Source organism: Ahaetulla prasina, chromosome 12, assembly GCF_028640845.1.
Source record: "Ahaetulla prasina isolate Xishuangbanna chromosome 12, ASM2864084v1, whole genome shotgun sequence".
Lineage (NCBI taxonomy): Eukaryota > Metazoa > Chordata > Lepidosauria > Squamata > Colubridae > Ahaetulla > Ahaetulla prasina.
Genome location: NC_080550.1, coordinates 24,489,863 through 24,517,829, shown reverse-complemented (window position 1 = coordinate 24,517,829; position 27,967 = coordinate 24,489,863). Strand labels below are relative to the sequence as shown.

Below are 27,967 nucleotides of genomic sequence, written 5' to 3'. Positions count from 1 at the left end.
GGGTGGGGAGAAGCTGGTCCTTACAGAAATAATAAATAATGAAATAAAATACTGAAATAAAAATAAAATAATAAATTAAAAAAACAAATTAATAAATTAATTAATTAATAAAAATTAAAATAAAATAAAATAAAAGTTCTTCCTTTCCCTCTGGATTTTAAGCACATTTGAATGAGGAAAGAAGACAATCAAAGCCTTATGGAACCACCAGAAGGTATCAACAGATGTCCAGTATAAAAAAATATAAAACATTTGTTTAAAAAGTCCCAAATCTCACAAAATACCAAAATTCTCAAGAAATGTGGCTATCACATGAACTCTCACAAGGTTTCAACTATTTTAAAATGTATCTTTTTTATTTATTAAATCTATATGCCATCCATCTCACTATTGAGCAACTCTTTAAATAATTTTACTTTATACCCTGGCACACAGCATCATGCAACGTAAGATGAAGGTGTCCAGTGCCAGGAAAGATAGCCAACCCTACACGAAGCCATAAAGTTTGAATTCAGTTTAAGTTTCATGCAATTCTGGGTGTGTAACAATTGTTCCACAAACTATAGCTTCTGGTTTCACCATCCACTACCAACCACCTCCAAAGCAATTTCTTGACTGGAGTGAAATATTGTTTTCTCTCTCCCACAGAATGGTTATACTTTTTCCCCAGTTAACTAATCCCTTCACAAGGAATCACAATACCAGTTCAGGGCTTTGGGCAGAGAGAAAACATCCTCAACCTCCTTCAATGGTGGATTTTCAGGAAGGCTCCACAGAGAAGGGACATTGTTTCTAAACCCACATCAATTAATAGATTAATTTTGGATTACGAAGCAAGATCCTGATGAAACAGCTGAGACACAGTGAACAGATTAACAAAGTTGGAAGGGATCTAGGAGGTCTTCTAGTCCAACATCCTGCTGAAGCAGAAGACCTTATACCGTTCTGGACAAATGGCTGTCTAATCTCTTCTTAAAAATCTCCAGTGTTGGAGCAACCACAATTTCTGGAAGCAAGTCGTTCTACCAATTTAATTGTTTTCACTGTCAGGAAGTTTCCCCTTAATTTTAGGTTGTTTCTCTCCTTGATTAGTTTCCATCCATTGTTTTTTGTCCTGCCTACAGGTGCTTTAGAAAATAGGTTGAGCCCTCTTCTTTGTCACAGCCCCTTAGATATTGAAACACTGCGATCGTATCATCCCTAGTCCTTTTCATTAAACTAGACATACCCAATTACAGCAACCATATATGTTTTAGCCTCCACCTCCCTAATCATCTTTATTTCTCTTCTCTGCACTCTTTCCAGAGTCTCAACGTCTTTTTTACATTGTGGTAACCAAAACTGGATGCAGGATTCCAAGTGTGGCCTTACCAAGGCCTTATAAAGTGGTATTAAGACTTCATGTGATCTTGATTCTATCCCTGTTTATGCAGCCTAGAACTGTGTTATCTTTTTTGGCTGCTGCTGCACAATGCTGGCTCATATTTAAATGGTTGTCCACTAGAACTCCAAAATCCCTCTCACAGGTACAGTATATGTGGTACCTTGCTCAATTACTATTGAACAAGGTACCACATATATTATACCTGTGCATTTGGCTTTTCTTCCCTAAATGTAAAACCTTACTTTTCCCTAAATTGAATTTTGTTTTTAAAACGAAATTCATTTTTAAAATTTGGTTTTAAAAACCAAACTTGATTGGGAAACAGTAAAACTCCAGAGAAAGATAGAGTTAAGTGTATGACAACTGGTCAATCCTTCCCGGGAACAATTCATGGAAATGCTGAACATGCTTACTCTCAGTGTATTTTAGCGAGCGAAAAACTTTTCTTTGTGGCGTAACCCGTTTGATATTGGGATGGTCTTCAAGCGTCTCCACTCCGACTTTCTGATTCTCGTGGATCTGGATCACTTCAAAGTCACTAGGGTAATCGCTGGCTGGGTTGTTGCGGGGTACAATCCTCCAGTTTTCTATCTCGCTGCTCTTCAGTGCTCTTGAAATAAATTTGCTTCTCGCTTGGGCTGAAAAGTAGCCATTGAACGCCACAATATATTCTGCAAAGGGACCCATTAGAAAAATACACATTAGAAAAGACAAAGGAAACCATACCATTATATAGTGTCTAAAACCTTTTACTGGAACAAGTTCAGGAAGGGCCACTAAATCAATTCCTCTAAGGAGATACAGAGAGAAAATTTTCTTGAAAACAAAGTGTCAGCCCTCCTGGATAAGGCCAGCAGGAAACACGACTAGATGAGCTACTTTAGCTCTTTTATTGGAAGACTATATTAACAGTCCCTGTCTCTCAGCCCAACCCAACTCACAGAGTTGTTGTAGGGAAACTTAACAGGAAAAAGGTGTGTTGGGTATGTTCATTATTTACAGTTATTTGTAAAAATAATAAATAATAAATAAATAATAAATAATAATAGGATAGGATAGGAATAGAAAAGAATTTGATAGGAATAGAATAATAATAGAACAGAACGGAATAGATTATTGATTATAAAGAAGAGAAGGGAAGGGAGGGGAAAGGAGAGGGGAAGAGAGGGGAAAGAGGAGAGGGGAGGGGAGGGGAGGGAAGAGGAGAGGAGAGGAGAGGAGAGGAAACAGGAACAGAACAGGAACAGGAACAATAAAATAAAAACAGGTCATTGCAAGCCTGAAGATGCAAGCCACCACCAATCAACTGCTTGGTTCATTAGGGAGGGTCTCTGCTAACTTTCTTCCTCTGACCGTCAAGCCATTGGGGGATCCTGCCTCTCTTCTCTGATTGCTTCCCAGGCAGCATCACTTCCTTCCTTTGCCCAAGGTCATCCGCCTATACCATTAGAGAAAGGAACTAGGCAGCACCCTATTGCTCCTTGATTTTCATTAGGTCAGGTGGCATACAGCAAAATATTAAAAAAATTGTTTTAGGTGCCTGAACTCCAGTTGTGCTCAAGTTATGACCACTCATTCAGCAACTGTTCAAAGTTGCAATGCCACTAAATGAGGGCACCTTATAAACAGTCTGTGAAGATGTGCCACTGTAGCATCCCCAGAGTCACCTGATCAAGATCTGTGGTGCTTGGATGTGAACTGCGGTCATGTGATCACAATTTCTGGCATTCCCTCTCAGATCCCACAAGCAAAATCAATGGGGAAACACCGGGAAGTCAGAAATTACTCCTGCCACTTTTATGTCTGCCTAGAGTCCAGAAAAAAAAAAAGAAAAAAAAGGGACGCGATGGCTTAGTGGCTAAGATGCAGAGCTTGTCGATCAAAAGGTCGGCAGTTCAGTGGTTCTAATCCCTAGTGTTGCGTAACAGGGTGGGCTCCCGTTACTTGTCCCAGCTTCTGCCAACCTAGCAATTCAAAAGCATGTAAAAAATGCAAGTAGAAAAATAGGGACCACCTTTGGTGGGAAGGTAACAGCATTCTATGTGCCTTTGGCGTTTAGTCATGCTGGCCACATGACCACGGAGACGTCTTCGGACAGTGCTGGCTCTTCGGCTTTGAAACGGAGATGAGCACCGCCCCCTAGAGTCGGGAATAACTAGCATGTATGTGCGAGAGGAACCTTTACCTTTAAGAGTCCAGACAGCCTGCCACCCCCCTGGCCACGCTCCAGAGCACCTGCTCCAGCACCAAGGCTGATTTCACAGGAAGCTTGTCGTTGCTTGCTTCTAAGGGCTGAGAGAGAGTGACCGGCCCAAGGTTACCCAGCAGCTTTGTATTTAACGTAGGATTAGAACGCATTGTTTCCCTATTTCTAGCACTGTACCAAACTGACTCTCCCATTAATTCTTCAAGATTACAGTTCGTTTAAGTGACCAAAGTCACTTCACTGAAAAAAGTGACCTATGACCTTTTTTCCACAGCTAAGACCCCATGGTCACATGATCAAAATCCAGACGCTGGGCAACTGGCATGTATTTATGATGGTTGCAGCATCCTGGGGTCATGTGATCCCCCTTTTGTGACCTTCTGACAAACAGAGTCCATGGGGAAACCAGATTCACTTAGCGGCCATGTTACTAACTTAAACAACTGCCACGATTCACTTAACAACTGTGGCAAGAAAGGTCGTAAAATGGGGAAAAATTCACTTGACTCACTTAGCAACAGAAAATTTTGGGCTCAATTGTGGTCATAAGTTGAAGACTACCTGTATTAAGCTATGTAATTCTTGATGCAGGACACATCCTAATAAAAACAGTTCAGCTTTAAAATCTACACGTTTTCCTGTCATCTTTTCTAACCGCTTATGTATTTTTGCCCAAAATTTTTTTGCTTTAACACCAGTCCACCACATATGATAATACCGTATGTGCCCGTTTTTTGGTTACATTTCCAACATTTGCAGGACACCTTGATATGTTTGCTGTTCACACCCAGATTACAGAGGAATTATTGAGTCTGTCATTTGCACCTCTATAACTGTCTGGTTCGGTTCTGCAACCCAACAAGAAAAACACAGACTTCAGAGGATAATTAGAACTGCAGAAAAAATAATTGCTACCAACTTGCCTTCCATTGAGGACCTGTATACTGCACGAATCAAGAAGAGGGCCGTGAAAATATTTGCAGATCCCTCGCATCCTGGACATAAACTGTTTCAACTCCTACCCTCAAAACGACGCTATAGAGCACTGCACACCAGAACAACTAGACACAAGAACAGTTTTTTCCCGAAGGCCATCACTCTGCTAAACAAATAATTCCCTCAACACTGTCAGACTATTTACTGAATCTGCACTACTATTAATCGTTTCATAGTTCCCATCACCAATCTCTTTCCACTTATGACTGTATGACTATAACTTGTTGCTGGCAATCCTTATGATTTATATTGATATATTGATCATCAATTGTGTTGTAAATGTTGTACCTTGATGAACGTATCTTTTCTTTTATGTACACTGAGAGCATATGCACCAAGACAAATTCCTTGTGTGTCCAATCACACTTGGCCAATAAAAAATTCTGTTCTATTCTATTCTATACTGATGAGTCCTGACACAGCAAGCCCCCAATGCAGCTTTAAAACACCACACTTTGTGGCAGATACTCAGACCTTTCTCAGCAGGGATCCAATATTCCCCAGGATTAGAAAGCCAGAAGAATAACTGCTCTAGTCCGTGACTCATTAGAGTGGAACAGTTTTCATACACCACACAGAACATGCACTTTGCTGCCTGTGACAAAGTAGTTAATAATGAGCTAGACTTAACCAAGGTCAGAGTCTCCAAGGCCAGCTGTGTTATTTGGCCTCCTGAGGACAACAATCCTACAAGTATCTTTCCCAGAAATAAAAATATACTGCAAATAAATTAATCAGCCCTTTGCTGCTGTGACAAAGTTTCTCTACATAACTGTCTTCTTCTGCAGAAGCCAGGCCAGTCGTTTTCAGCAGACCTTTCCTATACAGGGAGTCCTCAACTTATGACCCAAAATTTCTGTTGGTAAGCAAGACATTTATTGAGTGAGTTTTGTCCCATTTTACGACGTCTCTTGCCACAGTTATTAAGTGAATCGCCCAGTTGTTGAGTTAGTAGCATGGTCGCTAAGTGAATCTGGCTTCCCCATGGACTCTGCTTTTCAGAAGGTCACAAAAGGGGGATCACATGACCTCGGGATGCTGCAATTGTCATAAATACATGCAAGTTGCCCAGTGTCTGGATTTTGATCACATGATATTAGGGGATGCTACAGCAGCCCTAAGTGTGTGAAACGGTCATGTCACCTTTTTTTAGTGCCGTTGTAATTTTGAACCGTCACTAAACAAACTGTTGTAAGTCAAGAACTACCTGTAAATGGTAGCTCTCGACCTGTAAATGGTTTTAAGTCAAGAACTATCTATAGTTTCATTTTATAAGAGACGGACATTTTTATTTATTTATTTTTGCATTTCACAAAGGCTGCGATAAATTTGCTGCAAAGAACTCATTACCGTGTTCCACAACCGTTGAGGAGAATTCCACTTTCAGGGTCAGATGAGAGCAGTCGGGACATAAATGACTTTCATGAGAGGAGTTCCCCAGCCTGGTGCCCAGGTGCTGTTTGCCGCAGAGTAAGATTGCCGTTAGAAACAACCAGGTGTTTGCAAGCTGCATGGTCAGGAAAGGAGGAGGTTTCATTTCCAGATTTCCATGGATTCAATTCACATAGTGATCCTCCATGAATTAGTTCTCCCCCCCCCTCCCCAGTCTCTTGATTTCAGGGAAAGCTGCTCTTTTAAGCGCTCTTTAAGTTGATGACGTTAAAAGTTTTGTCCAAGCCAAGCAAAAGTCTCGTCTGCATAGTCTTTCCGGATGAAGCCTAATCATCAGGCTCATTTCTTTCTCCGTTTTTTCTCCATTTTTCATTACAGGATCTGGTCACTCGGGATTCAACAGATCGGCCCTGTACTCCATTTCAGACAAGACCGAGTGGAAACAAAGCCAAAATTTAAGGGTAAGGGTCACCGTTCATATTCTTTTCAGATGCAACCTGTAAAAATAAACATTACGTGAGTTAAATATTGGTGAATATATTGACATATCTGGGCTGCAATGCTGTTTCAGGTGCTCAAGTTAAAAATTACGTGACAAGCTGTGGAAGGGTACTGGGAATAATGACAGTAAAAAGAGATTGTGGCTGCTTCACACTTTAAAAAGATACACAACCATTCCACTGGTTGCAGACAAACTACAAGGCCAAACTGGGTCAGTTTGGTGAAGTGGATAAAAGCACCAGACTAGAAACAGGGAGACCGTGAGTTCTAGTCTTGCCTTAAGCACAAAGTCAGCTTAGTGACCTTGGGCCAGTCACTCTCTGTCAACCGTAGGAGGCAATGGAAAACCACTTCCAAAATCTTGCCAAGAAAACTGCTAGTTGACATGAGTCAACACTAACTTGAAGTCTTGCAGACTACAGGAACCAGGAGCATCACTCAGGTGACCCTGAGGACACAGATAAACCTCCAAGTGCTTCAATGACCTGCTAAAAGGATGCAAATGACCAGCTGTCTGCAAGGAATATAAATGCTTCCATTCTCCACTATCCTGTCAGAGCAGAAGCTTCTTGGATGAGAAGCGAAAGGTCTTCAAAAGAAAAAACCCAGAATGTCCAGTTGTCTCCTAAAAAAGCACTTTTGGGACAACCATGACCTAGATGGCTGAGAATCTCTACAGACTTGAAGTCACTAAATAAATTAGAACAGTGTAGTCTTCCATCAACTTATCATGTCCATTAACCATAATTTTAAACTTCTATTACAAGGACTCTGGCAGACATGCAAAGTGAAATTGTAGTGAACAAAAAAATGCAAACACAATAGATGTATTGGAAAAGAAGTATTTCCAGCAACACAAATCCGTTGTACTCCCAATGTTATCACAGGAAGGCGTCTTGCTAACAAATGTACGGGTAGTCCTTGGCTCACAACCACAATTGGGACCCAAATTTGCATTGCTAAGCTAAACAAGGCGGTTGTTGAGTGAGTTGTGCTCCATTTTATGGCCTTTTTTGGTCATGATTAAGTGAATCACGTGGTTGTTAAGTTTCCAACTTCCCCCATTGGTTTTGCTTGTTGGAAGCTGGCTGGAAAAGATCGGAATTACACCACCCATGCTACAACCATTGTAGGATAATAGGCTGGTGGCCAAACACCTGAATTTTGATCACATGACCATGAGGATGTTGTAATGGTCATAAGTGCAAGGACTCATCGTAAGCCACTTTTGTTAACGTGCCACTGTAACTTCAAACAGGTAGTAAACAAATGCTTGTAAGTTGAGGGCTACCTGTATTGAATCCACTGCAACGTGCTTTTTCACCTGAATGGAATAAGCAGCACTACAGGAATCAGATCAGGATATTCTAATCTGAAAAGAGCCTCGCATATTTATAATGTATTGACTTTGGACAGGTGAATCAGAAACTAGCTCGCAACTATTTACACAGTGGCCACATAGATCTTGCCAAGGAAATATGCAATTTAGCAGGATGGGCCAAAGGTAAGGTCAAAAACAGGTTCACTAACAAGGATAGGTTAGAGGAAATGAAAGAGGTAAACAATAGCCAAGAAGCCAAGTCTGCAATCCAGCCTACTATCTAACAAAAAGAGCAGAAATTTTAAAAAAGGCAGATTTTACGACATCTACATCCACTTGACCCACTAGAGAGGGGAGGCAAGGAATGTTGTGGGTCCCGTCCCCTAAGGAGGTGCATCTGGTGGGACCCAGGAGAAGGGCCTTATCAGCTGGGAAGGTCGAAAATAGCTACCCTGGGATGGTGCAACCATTGTAAATACATGCTATTTATACATCCTGCATCACTTTTTTCAGTGCTAATGGAACCTCAAGTGGTCGCTAAACAAATACAGGTAGTCCTCAATTTAGAAAAGTTCATTTAGTGACAGTTCCAAGTTACAGTGGAACTGAAAAAAATGACTTAGGATTGTTTTTCACACTGACAACCATTGCAGCATCCTCATGGTCATGCGATAAAAATTCAGACACTTGGCAATTGACTCATATTTATGACGGTTGCAGTGTCCCTGGGGTCACGTGATCCCTCTTTCACGACCTTCTGACAAACAAAGTTGGTGGGAAAGCCAGATTCACTTAACAACCATGTCACTAACTTAACTGCAGTGATTCACTTAACAACCGTGGCAAGAAAAGTCGTAAAATGGGGCAAAATTCACTTAATGTCTCACTTAACAAAAGAAATTATGGGCTCAATTATGGTCGTAAGTCAAGGACTACCTGTAGTTGTAAGTTGAGGACTACCTGTACCATCTGCAGAGGAAACTACACACACTTTCAGGTCCCAACCAATACATCTCTGCAAACACATGTGTTCCTCAGACATTTTTGGCATGAGTATATTAAACAACTAAGGGAACATCACACATCCTTGACTTACTTGCTTGTTCCATGTTGGTCCATTTACGCCTTCCTATGGTTTATTTTCATCACAATCAACTGTCAATTCCTTATTCACACAAAAGATTCCATAATTCAGGCCAGTTCACTTTATGATACACTTTCTCTAAATCATCAAATCTGCAGTAAGCTTGTTTCTCACCAACTTGCTAAAAGATAAAAATCTGATCTGCCTCTTGTTCCCTGCCAAAGTAAAGGTATATTGCAAATGTTTTTACTTCTCACGCCCTTCCAGTTTCAAATTTGGCCAAACAGTTTTCTTAATATATTTGACAAATAGATTCCTTTAACTTCAGGTTTGTTATCATTTCTTTTGTACAACAAGAACAATAATGGCATTCTTCAGTCATCAGGTACAGCTTCACATACATAAAATAGAGGCATAGTTTACGTACGAAGTGGTTATGCAACTTGCATTACATACTTTGTAAGTAAACTATGCTTCAATTTTAACTTCCTTCTATTTTCACTCTCTTTACTTGGACCTTACAACTTCCAACATTCTCACTGCATATTTTTTTCATAACTTTTCTCTTGAACACTAGTATTAATAGCATTTGTTTCAACTCTACTGTTTGACATAATTCTACTATTCCCACAATTTTTCTAAAATCGTTTAGCGTTCTCTTACCTCTGTATTATTTCAAATCATTTAATCAATTTCATTTATTCTCCAGGAGACACTTTTATTTAGCACTCCTCAGCTATTGCCCAAATTTTTATTTCTATCAAAATCACCCTGCATTTTCCTCTATCTTTTAATCTTACCTGCTTCTTTGATCTGACTATCTTCTCTGCAACTATCTTTTTCTCTTTGTACACATCATGTGTTTCACTTCTGCTGCAATCATTTCACTTCAACTTTGCACCAAGTACTTTTTTTTTGCATATTCCCATTAGCATAATTCCACAAACAACTCTGCAATATAATACTTTCCGCTCCTCCTAGTAGCTTCCATGTCTCTTCCTTTAAAGCCTCATTCGTTCTTTTTAGCATAGTATCTCCTGAGAGGTTTTCAGACAGGTCTTATATTTTAAAAACCTATTCTAATTAATTTACTGAAATCAAGCAATACATGAATAAACAACAAAAATTCTCATTACATTCCAAATAATAAAAACCAACCAAATTTCATTCAAAATCAAACAACAGCACACAGGATTGCAATTAAAAATCTAAAAAGTTAATACATGCTATAGAAAGTATGGTATCAACCAAAATAGTTTTTTTTTTTTAAATGTACTGGTAGCAGCTTACTTTATAACTTATATGTCTTGTATGAACCAACCTCTTGTACTTTATAAATTATAATGGCCATGTTGTTATGGGAACACCCATTGTTTAACTACACTGTCAGAATCACAATCAGATTTAATAAACTGCAACAAGAGCATTTTTCCTCACCCCTGAAGGTTTTCTTCTCACTTTCACATTATAGTCAGAAGAAAATCTGTTAATATCATAAAGAATTTGAAATAAATGTGTGTGTGTGTGTAGGGGGGGTAGAGGGAGGAAGGGAGGGAGGAGGGAGGGAGAGAGAGAGAGAGAGAGAGAGAGAGAGAGAGAGAGAGAGAGAGAGAGAGAGAAACATTTCAAAGCACAAGTTTTCCAAAGAGAAAAAGAATTTGTATACAGCTCTGAAGAAATACTGAGAGCAGAAAGATATTTATGAGCAGGCTCTAATTCTCATGCATCTGGGTTATATTATTTTAGGCTAGACACAGGGATTTTCTTCTTGGAATAACCTTCAACACAGACACAACTGTCAGACAGTAATCTCCTTTCTCTGTAATAAATCGTTCTGACATGAGAAATATCCACCAAGGGCTGCATTTAGTCACCTAAGTATCCATTTGCAATCTATATTACAGATGGATACTTATATACCCCCCCAGTTTCAACCTTAAACTGTCTACTGTTGACCTCACCCCATTCTGAAGAGGTCTGTAAGGGGCGGGCACAAGCGCACCAGCGTGCCTACTATCCCTGTCCTTCTGTCCCCATTTATTTGTACTCATTTCCTGTGTTCATGTCCATGTTTATACTTATACCTGTTTATCTTGTACGTTTGACAAACATTATTTACAAAAATTATTTGACAAATAAATAAATGATGCAGCCCAGACTGTTTACTATTTCAGAGAAGAGATCCCAATTGCTTGATGTGACAAGTGAGAAACAATGAAGAGGAAAATATTTTAAGTTTCATCCTTCTGTGTTTTTGGTTCCCCCCCCCACCCCCATTCAAAAAAACCTGTATTCTATCTTTCTTTAGGTTTCCTAGATATTGCTGGGCATATAAGTGCTACTGCTACATACGGTGCTCACCATTTTCAATCAGTATACAGACATGGTGGTTAGATCACGGTTTACTTTGTAATCCGATTGGAAAACCATCCAGAACTGCTGAGAGTCTGGCAGCGTACAGGTTTAATAAATAATACAGGTGGTCCTTGATTTACGACCACAATTGAGCCCAAAATTCCTGTTGCTAAAGGAGATATTTGTTAAGTGAGTTTTTGCCCCATTTTATGAGTTTTCTTGTCACAGTTGTTAAGTGAATCGTTTCAGTTGATAAGTTAGTAGCCCAGTTAAGTGAAACCGGCTTCCCCCACTGACTTGGCTTATCAGAAGGTCGCAAAAGGGGATCACATGACTTTGGGCTACAACAATGGTCATAAGTATGAACCAGTTGCCAAGCATCTGAATTTTGATCAAGTGATCATAGGGATGCTGCAAAGGTCATAACTGTGAAAAACAGTCATAAGTCACTTTTTTCATTGCCCTTGTAACTTTGAACAGTCACTAAATGAACTGTTGTAAGTCCAGGACTAGCAGCTGAAGGCAATTTATATTGCAATTACTCTTAAAGTGTTTTCTGGCTAATATTTCATTTCTTTCTCTTCTCCCACTCCTACAACTGTGAACATACTTGCTTCATATCCTCCTAGAAATCTGAACAGCCTGTTTCCCAAAGGGAAGATTAACATTTTAACCACCATTTCAAATTCCAGTGGCCAATACCTCCCACCATAAGGGAAGCATGGCTAATGTTTTGTTTCAGGTTTTTTGAGTTGAGTGAGAGTACCTGCAACTTTTCCTCCACACTTGGGTTGTTCTACTGTGGAGGTCGGCGAGAAGACGAATGACTTCTTAAAGCTCTTTTATGCAAAACTCAAACTAATGCGTCCCACTTTGCAGATTGAGATGAAACCAGTTTGCCCAACTCTACCGAGATGAAACCAGATTGTCCAACTCTGCAGACTGAGATGAAGTCACTTTGACTAGTGGTTAACATGCTGGCTTAGAAACCAAAGGACACTGAATTCTAGTCCTACCTTAGGCATGAAAGCCAGTTGGATGACTTAGGGCCTCTCAGCCCACCCCACCTCACAGGATTGTTGTTGTAGGGGAAAATAGGAAGAAGGAATAGTGTATGTGTTCCCTGCCTTGAGTCACTTATACAGCAGTAAAAGTGGGATAAATATCTAATAAACAAATCAGTGTGCTAACTCTAAGGACTGTCCTGGAGCCAGTGTGCCTATTTCTGCAGGCTGAGAGGCCAATTTCTTAAATACACAGCCTTCCTCTACCTGCCAGATAATTCCCCAACTCCATCCTTTATGCATCCAGAAAGAATAGGAACAGAATAGAATAGAATAAAAAAGAGAATAGAACAGAATAGAATAGAGAATAGAATAACTTTATTGTCACTTTGATGATGGCATAGGGAACAAAGCTGTTAGAAAATCTGGTAGTCCTGCTATAGACATTTCAAAACCTCCTCCCAGAGGGAAATAACAGAAACAGACCATAAAGTGGGTGTGTGGGGCCTCTAACAATGCTTTGAGCTCTAAGCACATAGTGCTTATAAGCAGTATCCCGAATAGGAAGTTACCTTCCTATAATCTTCTCAGTCATCTTTACCACTCTCTGTACGGGCTTTCTATCTGAGGCACTGCTGCCACCAAACCAGGCAGCGATGCAGTTTGTTATGCTGCTGTAAAATAGGAGAGGTCTTAGAGCAGGGCTGATCCAAACCCCTGGTCCACAGCCCGTTTAGCAAAGAGGAAAAAAGTCCCGATAGTCACATGACGCCGCCGTGAGTTTGACACCCCTGTCTTAAAGCTTCCTACCCTCTGGAATGAGCTTCCCCCAGGACTTCGACAACTTCCAGACCTCCGGACTTTTCGCCGCGAGCTTAAAACATATCTATTCTTTCGAGCAGGACTGGCTTAATAGGGTTTTAAATATGGATTTTATTGGGGTTTATTTTATATTTTGTATTGTATTTTAAATTTAGGCTATTGGAATAAGTTTTTTATAATATTGTTTTTATTGAATGTATTGTCTTTATTTTATCTGCCTGTTCACCGCCCTGAGTCCTCCAGGAGAAGGGCGGTATACAAATTAAATAATAATTATTATTATTATTATTATTATTATTATTATTATTATTATTATTATTATTATTATTATTATTATTATTATTATTATCTTCTCAGCTGTCCTTACCTGCTGCTTATAATCCACAAACCCTATTGAGAGGCGGCAAGTCCAGAGAGAGCAAAAGCTCAGCCGATGCCTGGGTCCCCACCCCATTATAGGAAGTCCTCTCGACACTTAGCGACCGTTTGACGCTACAACGGCACAGGGTGAAAAAAGTGACTTTCGCCACCCTTTCGCACCTACCGCATGACGGTTGTGGCATCCCCATGGTCAGGTGGTTTGCATTGGGATGCTGGGCCAATTGACTCGCATTTACAACGGTTGCAGCATCCCGGGGCTCACGCGATCCCCTTTGACGAAACTTCTCACAAGCAAAGTCAATGGGGATTCACTTTAACAACCATGGTACTCACTCAACGACCGCAGTGATTCACTTAACAACCGGGGCAAGAAAGATCGTAAAGTGGGATATAGGTTCACAACAACTGTCTCGCTTAGCAACATAAATGTGGTCGTAAATCGAGGACTACCCCTATTCCCGATCCCGCCTTTTCCCAGCCTCTTCCCAGCTCCTGACTGGCAGCCTCGGACCGATCCCTTCTTCCTTCCCTGGGAGCCGAACCGGGCCGCGAAGTCCAACCGGGCCCTAAAAGGGCCGCGGCGTCCTCCCAGCCCGCTCCTTCCCACCGGCCCGCTCCGACTTACCAGCCGCCTCAACGCTTCGGGGCCTCAGGCTTGGCGCCACGAGCTCCGAGCGCGACTCTTCCCCTCAGCCGGATCCTCCGCTCGGTCCAAGCAGCGTCCGAGAAGCTCTTTCCATGCAGAAGGGAAAAAAACGGGCGACGGCGAAGCGCGGCGCCTGCCGGGACGGGTAGTCCCGGCGCCGTTTCCCCCATGAAGAACTGGACGGCCGTATGAACTACATTTCCCAGCGCGCAAGCGGAATTGCGTTTAAGAGCCAACGGATGGTGGCCGCGCGGGCCTTTTTCAGAGAGTGCGCGCGCCCTCGGCCGGCCGACGCCGCTATGCCTTGTGGAACCTGTAGTCTGGAAGGCAAATGAGGGGCTCGCCGCCAGCTTTCCCCCTAACTGAAAAACCCTTTTGTTGTGGACTACAACTCCCAGCACCTTTCAGCGGCATTGCTGTGAATAATAGGAATTGCATCTAAAGTATAATATCCAACTTGATAAAAAGCTAAATTAATTATATAGGAATTTCCTCGCAGCAACTGCGAATGTTGGAGTTTACACGCTGCCATGATGAGTATATATAATAAACAGTTATACAATCCAGATGATTATTATTGCACTGGAGGTTTTAAAGAAGAGATTGGACAACTATTTGACTGCTGCCAAGGACTAGACTACTTCCAATGTCCCTTCCAGCTCTATGATTCTATTTTGTTCTATTTTGTTCTGTTCTGTTCTACTCACATTTATTATGTTCAGAATAAAGATGCTCGGGAATATTATATATTTAGATATTATAATCGTTCTGTGTTTTGCCATTCTGTCCAAAATGCAGAAAATATTTTAATTCATACATCTTTCTCCCATGTAAATTCATTTATTGTATATTTTATCTTTTGTATTCTTAATTACTCTATTGCTATTTTTTAAACTGTATGGTTTAGCTTGTTTTATTTCTATTAACTGTTGTGATTGTTAGTCCTAATGGAAACAAAGTAATATATACACACATACACACAAAAACACCCACAAATATTTCCATAGGAGTAAGCCTTTATTAGAGCAATCACACATCAGTTCAAACCACTTGACATTATGGCTAAAAGATTCTAAAAGAATAAAAGATGATCCAGTGCAGTTTGATATCATGACTATAACTCCAGGTATAATACATGGTAGAAAGTACTGCTTGCTAGAAAACAGAAGGTTCTCTCTATTTGCTTTGAGGACTAAGTAACTTCTGGCTTATTTTTTTTAATAGTTTTGCACATCCAGCAAATCTGCCTACCTGAAGGGGGAAAAAAGTATGAATTTATTCATGGGGCTGGATTGCTCACAATCTTGGGAGCTTGTTATTACATCTAATAAATAGCCAACCTATGCTGTGGCATCTTTGCCTTTGTTTTAGAATATTAAGTAAAGTGTTCGTCCCCCACGTTTATGGCTGTGTGATCCCAAGCAAGTGGGTTTATTCACTAAATAAAGCATGGCTCACAAAACAAGGCTAAACAGGATATACAATCCGGGTCTACAGCTCCTAGCATTGTTTATAATAACTCTTATTAAGCTGCTTTACTTTTACACCGCTGTACAGTTTTCATTCCTATGCATCCTGTCCAGAGGTGGGTTTCAGCAGGTTCCGACCAGTTCTGGAGAACCGGTAGTGAAAATTTTGAGTAGTTCGGAGAACCGGTAGTAAAAATTCTGACTGGCCCCGTCCCCATCTATTCTCTGCCTCCCAAGTCCCAACTGATTGGGAGGGAATGGAGATTTTACAGTATCCTTCCTCTGTCACGCCCACCAAACCACGCCCACTAAGGCATGCCACGCCCACCAAGCCACGCCCACAGAACAGGTAGTAAAAAATGTTGAAACCCACCACTGATCCTGTCCCCAAAATATTGGGAAACAGCTGTTTGTTTTTACCAATCCTGGTTTGATTGTCCCTAAGGCTACAAAAAAGAGGAGTCAGGGCCCCCCTCAAATTCAAGTAACTCAGGATCTGAAAATAATTATGTCCCAATTTCAGACGGCACATCAAACTCAAAAGAGGCCACCAGCAAACAGTTCATCAGCCACATTCTGTTTGTGGAAAATACCCCATTTCTGTGACTGCTTTCACAGAAATTAAGCCTAATTGATGCTTACTGTATTTTTCAGCGTATAAGACGCACTTCACCCCCAAAAGAGGGTGAAAATTTGGGTGTGTCTTATACACCGAATGTAGCCCTGCCCACCCACCGGGCCCCACATGTCCTTTCAAACGGACCTTCCGGAGGGTGAAAAAGCAAGGCGCAGAAGCCAAAATGGCAACCCAGAACAGCTGCTGCTTTGTCAGACTGGTCCTGCACTTCGCCTGCTGTAGTCACTGAAGCGCCCTGCGATGATCAGCTGCATTTTTGAAGCTGCGTATCTGCCCCAACGTGCGCGTGCTCACAACTAGAGAACCTGTTGTTAAAGTTCACCTCTGGGAACAGCTGATTGGGGGTATTCCAGTAGGTGATCCACCCACCAATCAGCTGCTCGTGCTGAATCAGGCTAATGTGCTGAAGCTGACCAGGCTGTTTGCTAAGGATGCTAGCCAGATGAATACCAATGGATGCTGGTAGGCAGAGGCAGATTTTTTTTTTTCTTATTTTCCTCTCCAAAAACTAAAGTGCGTCTTATACTCCGAAAAATACAGTAAGGCAAATTGTTCAGGACCTTCTTACAACTGATCAAACAACCCACCGTAGGACCACTCTCTTCCCTCCCAGCCAGCAGGTTATTAGACTGGGAGGGAATAAGAAGACACGGGTTTTTTCCATAGAGAACAATTTATAAAATAACTTCATCTGCTACTACAGTGTCATCCTGTTTACCGCAGTAAAATAAAATCCAGAACAGCTCAGAATTTGTCTCCTTTCCAAAGATTGACACTTCTGGAGCAAGACAGCTTGGGAAGTTGCCAAAGAACCTGTATAGCAGGGGTGTCACACTCAAGGCCAGTGAGCCGGATCTGGCCCACGGGGTACTTAGATCTGGCCCGAGGGCCCACTCTGGAAACGATGAAGGACCGGCACAGTGCCTCTACCAGTGAAAACAGAGCTCAGGAGGGCTGGGCATGGTCCTCGGGAGTTCCGTTTTCACTGGCAGAGGGTTGCAGGAGGCCGTCATAGCCAGAAACGGAGCTCAGGAGCCCATTTTCGCTGGCAGAGCACTCGGGCCACTACAGACACCCCTGACATGAGTGATGTTGAGATGGCCATGCCCCCCCCCGCTCCCCAAGGTCAAACAGAACCCTGATGCAGCCCTCATTGAAATCAAGTTTGACATCCCTGCTGTACAGCAACCATTAGCCTTGTTGCAAGACTGAAAAGTCAAGGACTCTGGGCCACCGACACCCCCACGAGACAGTCGTGTCAGTTGAGATCCTAGCATCCATCACAGCATTGGCCACTCCAAAGTAGACACCATACATACAACAATAATTTCCTGATAAAAGCACAAGATCGTACTGATTTAAAGAAGGGCATCTCTGCTGAACAGTTGTAACTAGGGCAGTTTTGAGGGTAATGTTGCATCAAACTTCCATCAGAGATCATTCAGTTGGGGTTGATGAGCATTGTAGCCCAGTGCACGAGGTTGGAGAAAGTTGATCTACAATGCCCTATTGGCAGATATTTCTTTCTTTTTTGCTCTTCTGGAACCCAAGTTCTTCAACAACTCAATTTCTCCGTCATCTACAGGTTTCTTGTGTCCTTCACTGAGGAGCCAAGAAGAACTCTACATAAATGATGCCTCGGGGTAGAGAATGCTATGCCAGCTCTCTAAAAGTTTGTTTCAAGTGTTTTCTTTCAGCTACATCAAAGCTAAACTTCCTTCAAGTCTCAAGTACGTGATTTCAAACAAATAACACAAGCAAGAAAGGATTTTGCAGCTACAGTTCGTCTAAACTTCCAGATGTTATTGGTATTCAAGGCAAGATCTTCACAGGCATTTTTTTTTCAAAGTGACTTCTGGCAATATTTTATTCTGGATACCATCCAAGCCCAGAACCATTCAGGGACAAACCTTGCAAAAATCATCTGCAAGATAAAAGAAAGGGGTTTTTTTTTTTCACACAGAAGAATTTATAAAACAACTTCATCTACAACTAAAGCAGGGGTGAAATGCCCCCGGTTCGGGCCGGATTGCACAATCCGGTAACGATGGGGGCGGGTAGTTCGGAGAACCGGTAGCAAAAATCCCTGCCCCCACCACCACCCACGCCTCGCTATTCCTCTTCTCTGTCCCTGAGACTCTCAGTGGTGATATAGCTGCAAACGGCCTTAAATGACTGCCGCGGTGCTTCAAAGGGCTGCACTACAGCTGATCAGCGCTGTAGGCGGCTAGTAGATCGGTGCCTCTATTTTTAAAGAAGGTAGACCAGTGCCTCCCAAAAAAAGGCAATTAGTAGACCGGTGCCTCTATTTTTAAAGAAGGTAGACAGGTGTGCTCCCAAGTTTTGTATACTTTATTATTTTTATTATTTATTATTATTGGCCATGCCCATTCAGTCACCGGACTACCAAGCCATTCCCACCAATTAAGCCATGCCCACAGAATCAGGAAAGATTTTAGATTTCACCCCTAAACTAAAGGGTTAACGATAATCCTGTTTACCATAGCAAAATACAATAAAATCCAAAATGGCTCAGAATTTGTTTCTATTCCAGATCTTCCTATTCCTTCCTTTTCCATAGGAAAAGGTAGAAACTTTTACAGACCTTGAGCAATAAAATAAAGCAAGACCTACAGCAGAGGTCTTCAAACTTGGAAGATTTAAGACTTGTGGACTTCAACTCCCAGAATTCTCCGTCAGCATAGCTGGGGGTTGAAGTCTACAAGTCTTAAAGCTGCCAAGTTTGGCGGCCCCTGACCTAGAGTAAGCAACTTAAGGTTTAAAGATATGAAGAACAGTTGCAGGAACAGGGAATGTCTAGTAGTCTAACAAAGAGAAGGGACTAGGGGAGACATGATAGCAGTCTTCAATATTTGAAGTGCTATCACAGAGACAAGGAGGTCAACCTATTCTCCAAAGCACCTGAAGGCAAGACAAAAAGCAATGGATGTAATTAATCAAAGACAGAAGCAACCTGGATTTAAGGAGAAATTTCCTGATAGTTAGAACAGTTAACCAGTGGAACGATTTGCCTTCAGAGGTTGTGGGTGCTCCATCACTGGAGGTTTCCAAGAAGATACTGGACAGCCTTTAGTCCAAAATGATAAGGGGTCTCCTGCTTGAACAGGGGTTGGACTAGAAGATTTCCAAGGTACCTTCCAACTCTGGTATCCTGTTATCTATCACTGCACTTTTAAGTCAGTAGTTCAACCTTTTTATCCCGAAGAAACCCTAGAAATAATTTTGTAATTTGGAAATTGAAAATTTCTTCAGGAAATCCTGGCATAAACATGGCAACCAATACAAAAACTTCATAATGCAAATTCCTCTCTACCCTACGCAACCCTCATTTCACTGCAATATAAAGCAGCAGGCTGGCCGTTGCAGTGTTTACAAATTCCCAGCATCCCAAAAAGCTAGCTAACATCTGTGTAATGTGCTCAATTCAAAACATGCTTTTATTTTATTTTTCAATCTCTCAGGGAATCTCACCTAAGAAAGGCTGCTTAGCTCATGTTTAACCTCCTGCCCAATCTTGGGTCTGTTCCAGGGGTGGGATTCACATAATTTACCTACCGGTTTGGCCAGCACCGAAAATGTGAGAGCGTGTACCCTTCCGCGCATGCGCTTTGCTCACACGTGTGGCTTCCACGCATGCTCACGGATAAAAAACATGGCGAAATAGGATGGCATAGTGCTGGGGCAGGTGGCCGGGCCCACCTGCAGACCACTACTACCAGTTCACCCAAACTGGTCCTAATGGGCTGAATACCACTTCTGGTCTGCTTATCCTAGCAACGGCAAGAGCAAAATACAAACAAAGCTACGAAAAAAGCAATCTCACCAAGAGCGTATGTGGCCAATATCCTGTCGTCCTTGGGGAGACTCCGAGGGTGGTGACGGCGTGACAAGCGTACTCATCAGGAGAAGGCACGAAAAAGCTCACTTTGGAGAGGGGGCTACTCAGCTTGGTCACGTTGGGGCAAACGAAGAACGGAATTAAGCTCTGAATGAAAATGCCCTGAGGGGCATATTCATAGTGAAGGGATCTGCTGAAGTGATCCAGGTAAGTCTGTAGAGAATAAATGACGAGGAGGGGGACACCCGTTAAAGAAATGAAATTCTGGGTTTAGACATGTCAGAGGGGACCAAGGGTAAGGATAGAACACAGCTTGACTCCCTAGGTCTGTGATGGCGAACCTATGGCACGCATGCCCAAAGTGGCACATGAAGCCATGTCGCCCGGCATGCACGGCCTTGCCTGTTTGTCTTCTGGGTTTCTGGCACACATGCATGCGTGACAATCAGCTGTCCTTCACACGCATGGCACTGCCTAAAATCAGCCTGCACATGCGCACCGGCCAGCTGATCGTCGGGCTCATGCGCACACAATGTTTCCGTGTGACCTTTTTGGCACTTGGTGCTGAAAAGGTTCGTCATCACTGCCCTAGGTAAAAGCTTCAAAGAATCAGGCTATCAAACTCTGGCAAAATGATTAATACTTTGGGTACTGTAGTCCTTCCCTCCCTCCCTCCCTCCCTCCCTCCCTCCAAACTGTCATGTCCATTATAGGTAGACTCCATTACAGTCATATTTTGAGGACTGTCTGGTAGATAAAATGTGGATTCCTTGGGGCTTTTCCTAGCTGAAGTCTATGCTCTACCTGGGAACCCACTTTATTACTCTGGGTAAATTATTATTTTATTAAATTTATATGCCACCCTTCTCACTATCCAGCAACTCTGAGTGGCTTACATCATAGTAATATAACAATATAAAACAATGTAAAAATAAAAAACATTTAAAAACATTGAGCATTATAAATTAAAACATTAAACTTAACAACAAACTGGATACAAAGGGCCAATATGTAAATGGAGGTAGAGATGGGATCTTCTCCCAATCTATTAACCACCTCCAGAATGGGGAACTGCTATCAGGCAAAAAAGGATCAGGACCATACGTTAAGTTGCAGTTCAAAGGTTTAATGCTCAATTCTAAGCAGAAGAATCTAGACAGCTGAAGTTCAATATTACGGTAAATTGGCGTTAGAAAAGGGCCGATGGAATTCAGGAAGGATTGGATTTACTGTAGGTCTTGGGTGTCCTGAGCTGGTTGTTTTCCCACAGACATTTTATTGCCCAAAGTAGGCGACATCATCATTTATTGTGTTACCTAATTTGGGTAATGAAACATCTGCAAGAAAACAATCAAGCTCAGAGAGTGCCCAAGACCCTTCGTTTCAACCCTGAGCTACAAATATTCTCCTTTACAGGACCTTAGACCATTTGTGGGAATGCAATGATTCTAGGCTGATGACACACTTAACACTACCCTCATCAGCTCTGCTTGCTCTTGTCCTACAATTGTTCTCCTTTTAGTACCTACTTGATAGGGAAATTGTATCTAAGGATAAAATGAGGGAGAAACCATTTCCTCAGGTGCCGACCAGAGACCTCTTCACCAAAGGACCGGTTAGGAAATTAACATCAAGCTGATATCCTTTTTCCCCGTTGAGGTATACCTTGGAGGCCGAATACGCTGTGTACCAGGGACAGGGATTGCAGCAGCTGATAGAAGAAATGTTGACAATGGCCCCCTTCTTCCTCTGCACCATGCCCGGCAACACAAGGTGTGCCATCATGTTGGCGGCTCCAATATTTACATTGATGAACTCCCAAATCTGAGCCTCTGTCAAATTGGTGAAGGAATCGGGCAGAGGGTTAAGGACTCCGACATTGTTGACCAAGACGCCAATCTCTTTGCCTTCCAGAACCTTCTTAATGACCGGATAGGCCTCGCGGCCCCTGCTACAATCTGTCACGACAGTCATGGTGCTGATGTTGTAAGTCTCCATGATCTCTTTAGCAGAAGCTTCCAATTCTTCCCGGTTCCGGCTAATCAAGATGAGGTTAACTCCACAACTGGCCAGCTCTTTAGCGTAGGAAAAGCCAATGCCTGAGGTTCCTCCTGCAAGGAAGCAAAGACCCATGGGTGTTCTGACCCAGCTCCCCAAACACGACCAACCCTCTGAAGTTAACTCGAACATTCCTTTATTAGAAGTGCCAGCAGCCCTGGCAAAAAGTTTCTCTCTCACCCAGCCTAACAAGTCCGACTGGCCGGAAGATGAATAGTTATCTGCCACATCTATTCATCTCCGCCCCCTGCCTTTTATCCCCAGGTGGGGCTTTGCTAGCAGCAGTGGCTCTTCCTTCCCAAGGATCAGCCCACAGATTTCCACTGCTCTCATCTCCTTGCCTTCTGCGCAGCCGCACATTAGGCACTGGACCCAGCTGTTCCTCCTCTTCCTCATCAGCCACCTCCAGACCTGGGGGCTGTTGACTCTCCATCTGAGGGCTGACGGACAGCCCAGGCTCCCCCTCTGTCTCTCTCTCTCTCTGCCAGCTCCAGTCGCTCTTCCCCCTCGGAGCTCCCAGGTTGCTTTGATTCAGCTGCTGGAGGGGCTGGCGGCGGATAACCGACAGCAATAGAAGGCAGAGGTAGAGGATACCGGAAAACCTCTTGCCAGGAAGGAAAAATCAATCAGCCAAACCAAACATCTACCAGTGTTTTTCAACCTCGGCAACTTGGAATACTTCAATTCCCAGAATTCCTCAGCCTTTTTCTTAACATTCCACATTTCAGCTATAAGTACTCCTTGACTTACGACCGCAATTGAACCCAACCATTCTGTTGCTAAGCGAGACAGTTGTTCAATGAGTTTTGCCCCCATTTTACTGTGGCCACTTTCTGCCACAGTTGTTAAATGAATCACTGCAGTTGTTAAGTTAGTAACACAGATGAAAAATACAGTAAATATCTGGCTTCTCCATTGATTTTGCTTGTCAGAAGGTCGCAAAAGGGATCACATAACCTCAGGATACTGCAAGCCTCATAAATATGAACCAAGCATCCAAATTTTGATCACATGACCATAGGGATGCTGCAACAGGTTGACTCAGCCTTCCATCCTTTATAAGGTAGGTAAAATGAGGACCCAGATTGTTGGGGGCAATAAAAGTTGACTTTGTATATAATATACAAATGGATGAAGACTATTGCTTGACATAGTGTAAGCCGCACTGAGTCTTCGGAGAAGGGCGGGATATAAATGCAAATTAAAAAAAAAACAGTCATAAGTGTGAAAAAGAGTCATATGTCACTTTTTTCAGTGCTGAAGTTGTAACTTTGAACGGCCACTATGGTTGAAAGTTGAGGACTTCCTAGATTTGGAACGTCCAGTATCCTTCTGTAACATCAGAGCATTTCAGCCAATGACTCCAATGCCTCTGGCAGCTTAGCCTTTTCATTCTAACCATTGGATTTTTCATTCTGTGTAGGTACCAATTAAAGTAAAGGTAAAGGTTCCCCTCGCACATATGTGCTAGTCGTTCCCAACTCTAGGGAGTAGTGCTCATCTCCGTTTCAAAGCTGAAGAGCCAACGGTGTCCGAAGACGTCTCCGTGGTTATGTGGCCGGCATGACTCAACGCCAAAGGCGCACGGAACGCCATTATCTTCCCACCAAAGGTGGTGCCTATTTTTCTACTTGCATTATTTACATGCTTTCGAACTTCTAGGTTGGCAGAAGCTGGGACAAGTAACGGGAGCTCACCCCGTTACATGGCACTAGGGATTTAAACCACTGAACTGCTGACCTTTCAATTGACAAGCTCAACTGAGCTACCGCGTCCCTAAGTACCAATTACCAGTTATAATATTTTGAATATTCGTCTGTTAAGCTAAAGCTAGGCATCACATTTTTCATTCTGCGTAGGAACAGGCCAGTGTTTCTCAGCCTTGGTAACTTTCAGGCCTATGGATTTCAAGTTCCAGAATTCCCCAGCCAGCTAAGCTAAGAATTCTGAGAGTTGAAATCCATAGATCTCAAAGTTGCTCAGGTTGAGAAACAGTGGCCTGTACCTACACAGAATGAAAAATCTGAAAGCAGATGCCTAGCTTTAGGTTAATACAAGGATATTCAAAACATTATAATTCTTGTTATTTTGTTGGAGAAATTATACATAAAGCCATGAGGGGGAAGAGGGTTCTTACCTGTGACCACAGCCCACTTTCCATACCGCTTGCTTAAGTCAGGCCGGCCAAAGATACGTGGAACGAAATGCACCCTGATCAGCATGTAGGTGTCGCTCAAAACTGTGACGCACACCTTGCTCGCATAGAAAGCTCCCACAACTGCTAGCATCTCCACGCAGTAGTGGTAGGACCGTCCGATCTCCCGCATCAACAGGGAGAAACTGTCCACCGCAGCCATTGCAACTGGATTATCTTGAAAGGGAAAAAAACACGAGAAGTCTCTGTTAGGATGAATTTATGTGAGATACAGGCAGTCCTGTATCTTACAAACAATCATTTAGCAACCATTTAAAGTTACAATGACATTGGAAAATAGTGATTTAACAACCAGTCTTCATACTTAACAATTGTCACAGGATCCCCACGGTCACATAATCAGAATTTGGGCTCTTGGCAACTCTTCATGTATTTAGGATAGTTGCACTGTTCAGAGGAGTCATGGGATCGCCATTTGAAACCTTCCCAGCCTGCTACCAACAAGCGAAGTCAATGGAGGAAGCTGGCTTTGTAGAATAGAATATAGAATACTGTATAGAATATAGAAAGCTGTCTTCATAGAATAGAATATAGAATATTAAATACTGAATATAGAATACTGTATAGAATAGAGAATAAAGAATGGAATGGAACAGAACGGAACAGAACGGAACAGAACAGAACTCTTTATTGGCCAAGTGTGATTGGGCACATAAAGAATTTATCTCTGATGCATAAACTCTCAGTGTACATAAAAACAAAAAAATGATAAATCCTAATTGTACATCTTAAGCTGAAAATCGTAAGACACAAACCACAAAGTGATAAGTCATAAAATACCAACAGGGGAAGGCAGTAGGAAAGATGAGAAGGATAACAGCGATGATCATGTGGTTCACTTATCAACGGCAATGATTCACTTAACAACCGCGTTACTTAGCAACACAAATTTTGATCCCAATTGTGATTGTCAGTCAAGGACTATCTACAAAGACACAAACACACCAGTTGGATGCACCAAGTAAGGCTAGAAACTGGCAGAATGCAAGTTCTGATCCTGCCTTGGGCACAAAGTGGGTGACTTTGGGCCAGTCACTTTCTCTCAGTCCTAGATGGGAGACAATGGCAAATCATTTCTGGAAAATCTTACCAACGCAAGAAAACAGGAGGAGCCTGTACAGACACTCTCTGAGTATCAGACATGATTGAACAGAAGAAGAAAAACACAAACACACACCTTATGCTCTTCCTCCAAGGAGCTGAGGACTTCTAATACTGCAAGCTCCTCTGCTGACTGGGGCCCGCTCTCTCTCTCAGAGCAGCCTAACTCGCAGGGCCATTGTGGGGGGAAAATAGGAGGAGGACATAGTATTAGCTATCGGCCAGCACAATCTCCATAGTTTTTATTTACAAGAAAACAGCCAAGCATGCACAATGAAAAGACTATACAAAATTACAGTGCTTATCCCCCCCCCACAAAAAAAGAAATTCAGTCAATATATAATAACTTTCTGTCTTCAGGGCCATTGACTAACAGGCATCTGCTGACTCGCAAGTCTTTCTATGGGTACTGTACCCATATGCCACAGAAGGGGGGGTAGATATATTAATAGGACAAAGAGGAAGAAAGGGGGATATACTGCTTGTTTAGCTTTCTTGGCATTTCTGACAAAAGTTATAGTGAAAAACTGCAAGAAAAAGGACTTAGGCCCACATATCTATGAAATTTTTATGAAAGACTTGTTTTGCAGTTGCAATATTTTTCCCAAGCCATCTTTACCTTCAAGGATATATGATAAAGAGACAATGACACACTTTGCAAATTTTACCCTAGAAACCTATCACAACTTATTGTGATTTCCAGACTCCAGTGATTCTAGATCAGAAAAGGCCAGATTGAAACTGATGGCTGGTTTCCAGAAACAAGTAATATAAATATAGGAAAGAAAGAAGTTGAGAATTTACAAGTCATAATAAAAAAAATGAATGACTACTCTTTAATTAAAAAAAAAGGAAACAGGAAATTCAAAAAGCAGGACAATATTTGTCCCAAAGGTGCTTTCTCAGGAGGCAACTGGACTTTCTTGTTTTTCTTTTGAAGATGTTTCGCTTGTCATCCAAGCTTTTTCAGCTGTGACAGGATAGTGGGGAATGGAACCTGTCAGAACTGAAGAAGCTTCTTGGATGAGAAGTGAAACGTCTTTAAAAGGAAAAACAAGAAAGTCCAGTTGCCTCCTGAAATAGCACCCTTGAAACAACCATGACGTGATGACTGAGAATCTCTACAAACGGGACAGTATTTGATTTTAAGATGTACCTGCTGAACAGAATTTAAAAAGGAGGACCGTCTCCTTTAATTGGATATCTGGTAACCCAACAGTGGAAGCATAGATGTCTCTACCTATGGAATATTTAGCATATTTAGCCAGCACGTGGCTGGCGTGTTAGCAAACTCATAAATGACATCGTTTTCAAAGGCACACCATTATTGCAAAAGCAGGGCATAAGCACCATCTTGAGAACAGCAAGAATTAATTCCTAGGCTGATTAAGGCAAGCCAATTAAGATAGAATCTCTTTGAGTTTTTATTCTCCCTCCTATAAACCTCAACTGAACTCTCCAACCTGGTCCTCCCCATTGCTGAATCAAGCTAAACCTGGCTCAGAAATCGAAGCCCCTTAATCCAATGGCAATTGGGTTTCTGGCAGAAACACCGCCCGCAGTCATTTTTTAAACCATGCATTTTTGTTTTTAATCTTTTGGGGTTGTTTTGCTAGCTCAAGGAATGACTGAAATTTACATTTTCTAATTGCAGCAGGCATCTCTATTCTATTCCGACCTGGCAAACATGATTTTTTTTTTTAAAAAAATATATATCAATTAATCAATTATATTTGTAGAGCCGCCCATCTCAGATAGGCTGCTAAATAGAGTGAAAAAATAACCAGACTCATCCGTCATTGCTTTTAAAATGCAAAGAGACAAGGACAAATCCCCAATTTTGCTTTGCTTTTATTTATCTTACCAGGTGTTCTCTGATGCAGGTGGGCTTTGCATCACAATATAACATCTGCAGGATGGTAACTTGCCCCTTAACCCAATCTTGTCATTGGTTAAAAACCTTTCTCTTAAGCCTAGCTTGTATTCTAGCTAGCAGAAAAACCCGGGACGCGAAGTTTGGAATGGGGCCGGCTAATGTAACGGTTCCTGAATCTAATTCCGTAGGATTAACAAGCCAAGTTTTCCATGTAACTTTAGGACGCTTTTTTCCCCCCCTCCTCCAAATGTCCAGCTTCCAGGTCCTGAAAGCGGTGTAACACAAAGGTATACAGAATTTAAAGACACCGAGTTTCTACTTTTTACCCATGGCGACTATTTTTTAAATAGAACTATTTCAAACACTAGAATATTGTCAAGAATTTATTTGGAGCAGTGACTTTAACCATTTATAGCGACGCTGTAATACATATCTTCCAGGAGATTTATATCCAGTTCAGTGGAAGAGTTACACTACACGTTACAAGAGTTATAACTAGGACAATCAGGAAAGTTTTTCTTTTACAATTTAATTAGGGAAGACTTGAGAGGAAGGCTTGACCACCCTGGTGGGGGGGGCCCACTAACTTTGCTCTTTTCCACTGAAGTTTGCCGAGTGGGTTTCCGACATGTGAACCCGCAACGTGGTTTGAAGCGTCGG

At 42.0% G+C, this 27,967-nt stretch overlaps 2 protein-coding genes across 3 annotated transcripts in view; both read right to left on the bottom strand.

Annotated features, from left to right (window-relative positions):
- MBTPS1 (membrane bound transcription factor peptidase, site 1) overlaps positions 1–14,263 on the bottom strand; it is an 82,780-nt gene extending 68,517 nt beyond the window's left edge. The window contains exons 1-3 of the mRNA XM_058154965.1: positions 14,072–14,263; positions 5,937–6,475; positions 1,798–2,055 (exon numbers count right to left, since the gene is read on the bottom strand). Of these exons, the coding sequence (XP_058010948.1) occupies positions 1,798–2,055; positions 5,937–6,123 (445 nt within the window). The 5' untranslated portion in view covers positions 6,124–6,475; positions 14,072–14,263. The remainder of the gene's footprint in view (positions 1–1,797; positions 2,056–5,936; positions 6,476–14,071) is intronic.
- Positions 14,264–15,071: 808 nt separating this feature from the next.
- Positions 15,072–27,420, bottom strand: HSDL1 (hydroxysteroid dehydrogenase like 1). Of its 2 annotated transcripts, XM_058155501.1 has the most exons (6): positions 27,296–27,420; positions 25,508–25,593; positions 24,253–24,486; positions 21,723–22,168; positions 20,043–20,270; positions 15,072–18,122 (listed from the first exon to the last, which is right to left on the bottom strand). In XM_058155501.1, the coding sequence occupies exons 3-6, from the start codon at positions 24,470–24,472 to the stop codon at positions 18,042–18,044; spliced, it is 975 nt and encodes a 324-aa protein (XP_058011484.1). In that variant the 5' UTR covers positions 24,473–24,486; positions 25,508–25,593; positions 27,296–27,420; the 3' UTR covers positions 15,072–18,041. The 2 variants fall into 2 exon arrangements, with proteins under 2 accessions (XP_058011484.1, XP_058011485.1); XM_058155502.1 differs by lacking the exon at positions 25,508–25,593 and having other exon boundaries at positions 27,296–27,373.
- Between the last annotated feature and the right edge of the window lie 547 nt (positions 27,421–27,967).

Bases quoted from the DNA above. Each gene is read 5' to 3' on its own strand.
- HSDL1 (XM_058155501.1), bottom strand. From the start codon at position 24,472: ATGGCTGCGGTGGACAGTTTCTCCCTGTTGATGCGGGAGATCGGACGG. The intron at 22,169-24,252 runs GTAAGAACCCTC...GCTTCCTTGCAG, and splicing joins AAAGTGGGCTGTGGTCACAG to GAGGAACCTCAGGCATTGGC. The intron at 18,123-20,042 runs GTGAGATTGCTT...TTTATCTTGCAG, and splicing joins ATTGGCCACATACGCTCTTG to ATGATTTTTGCAAGGTTTGT.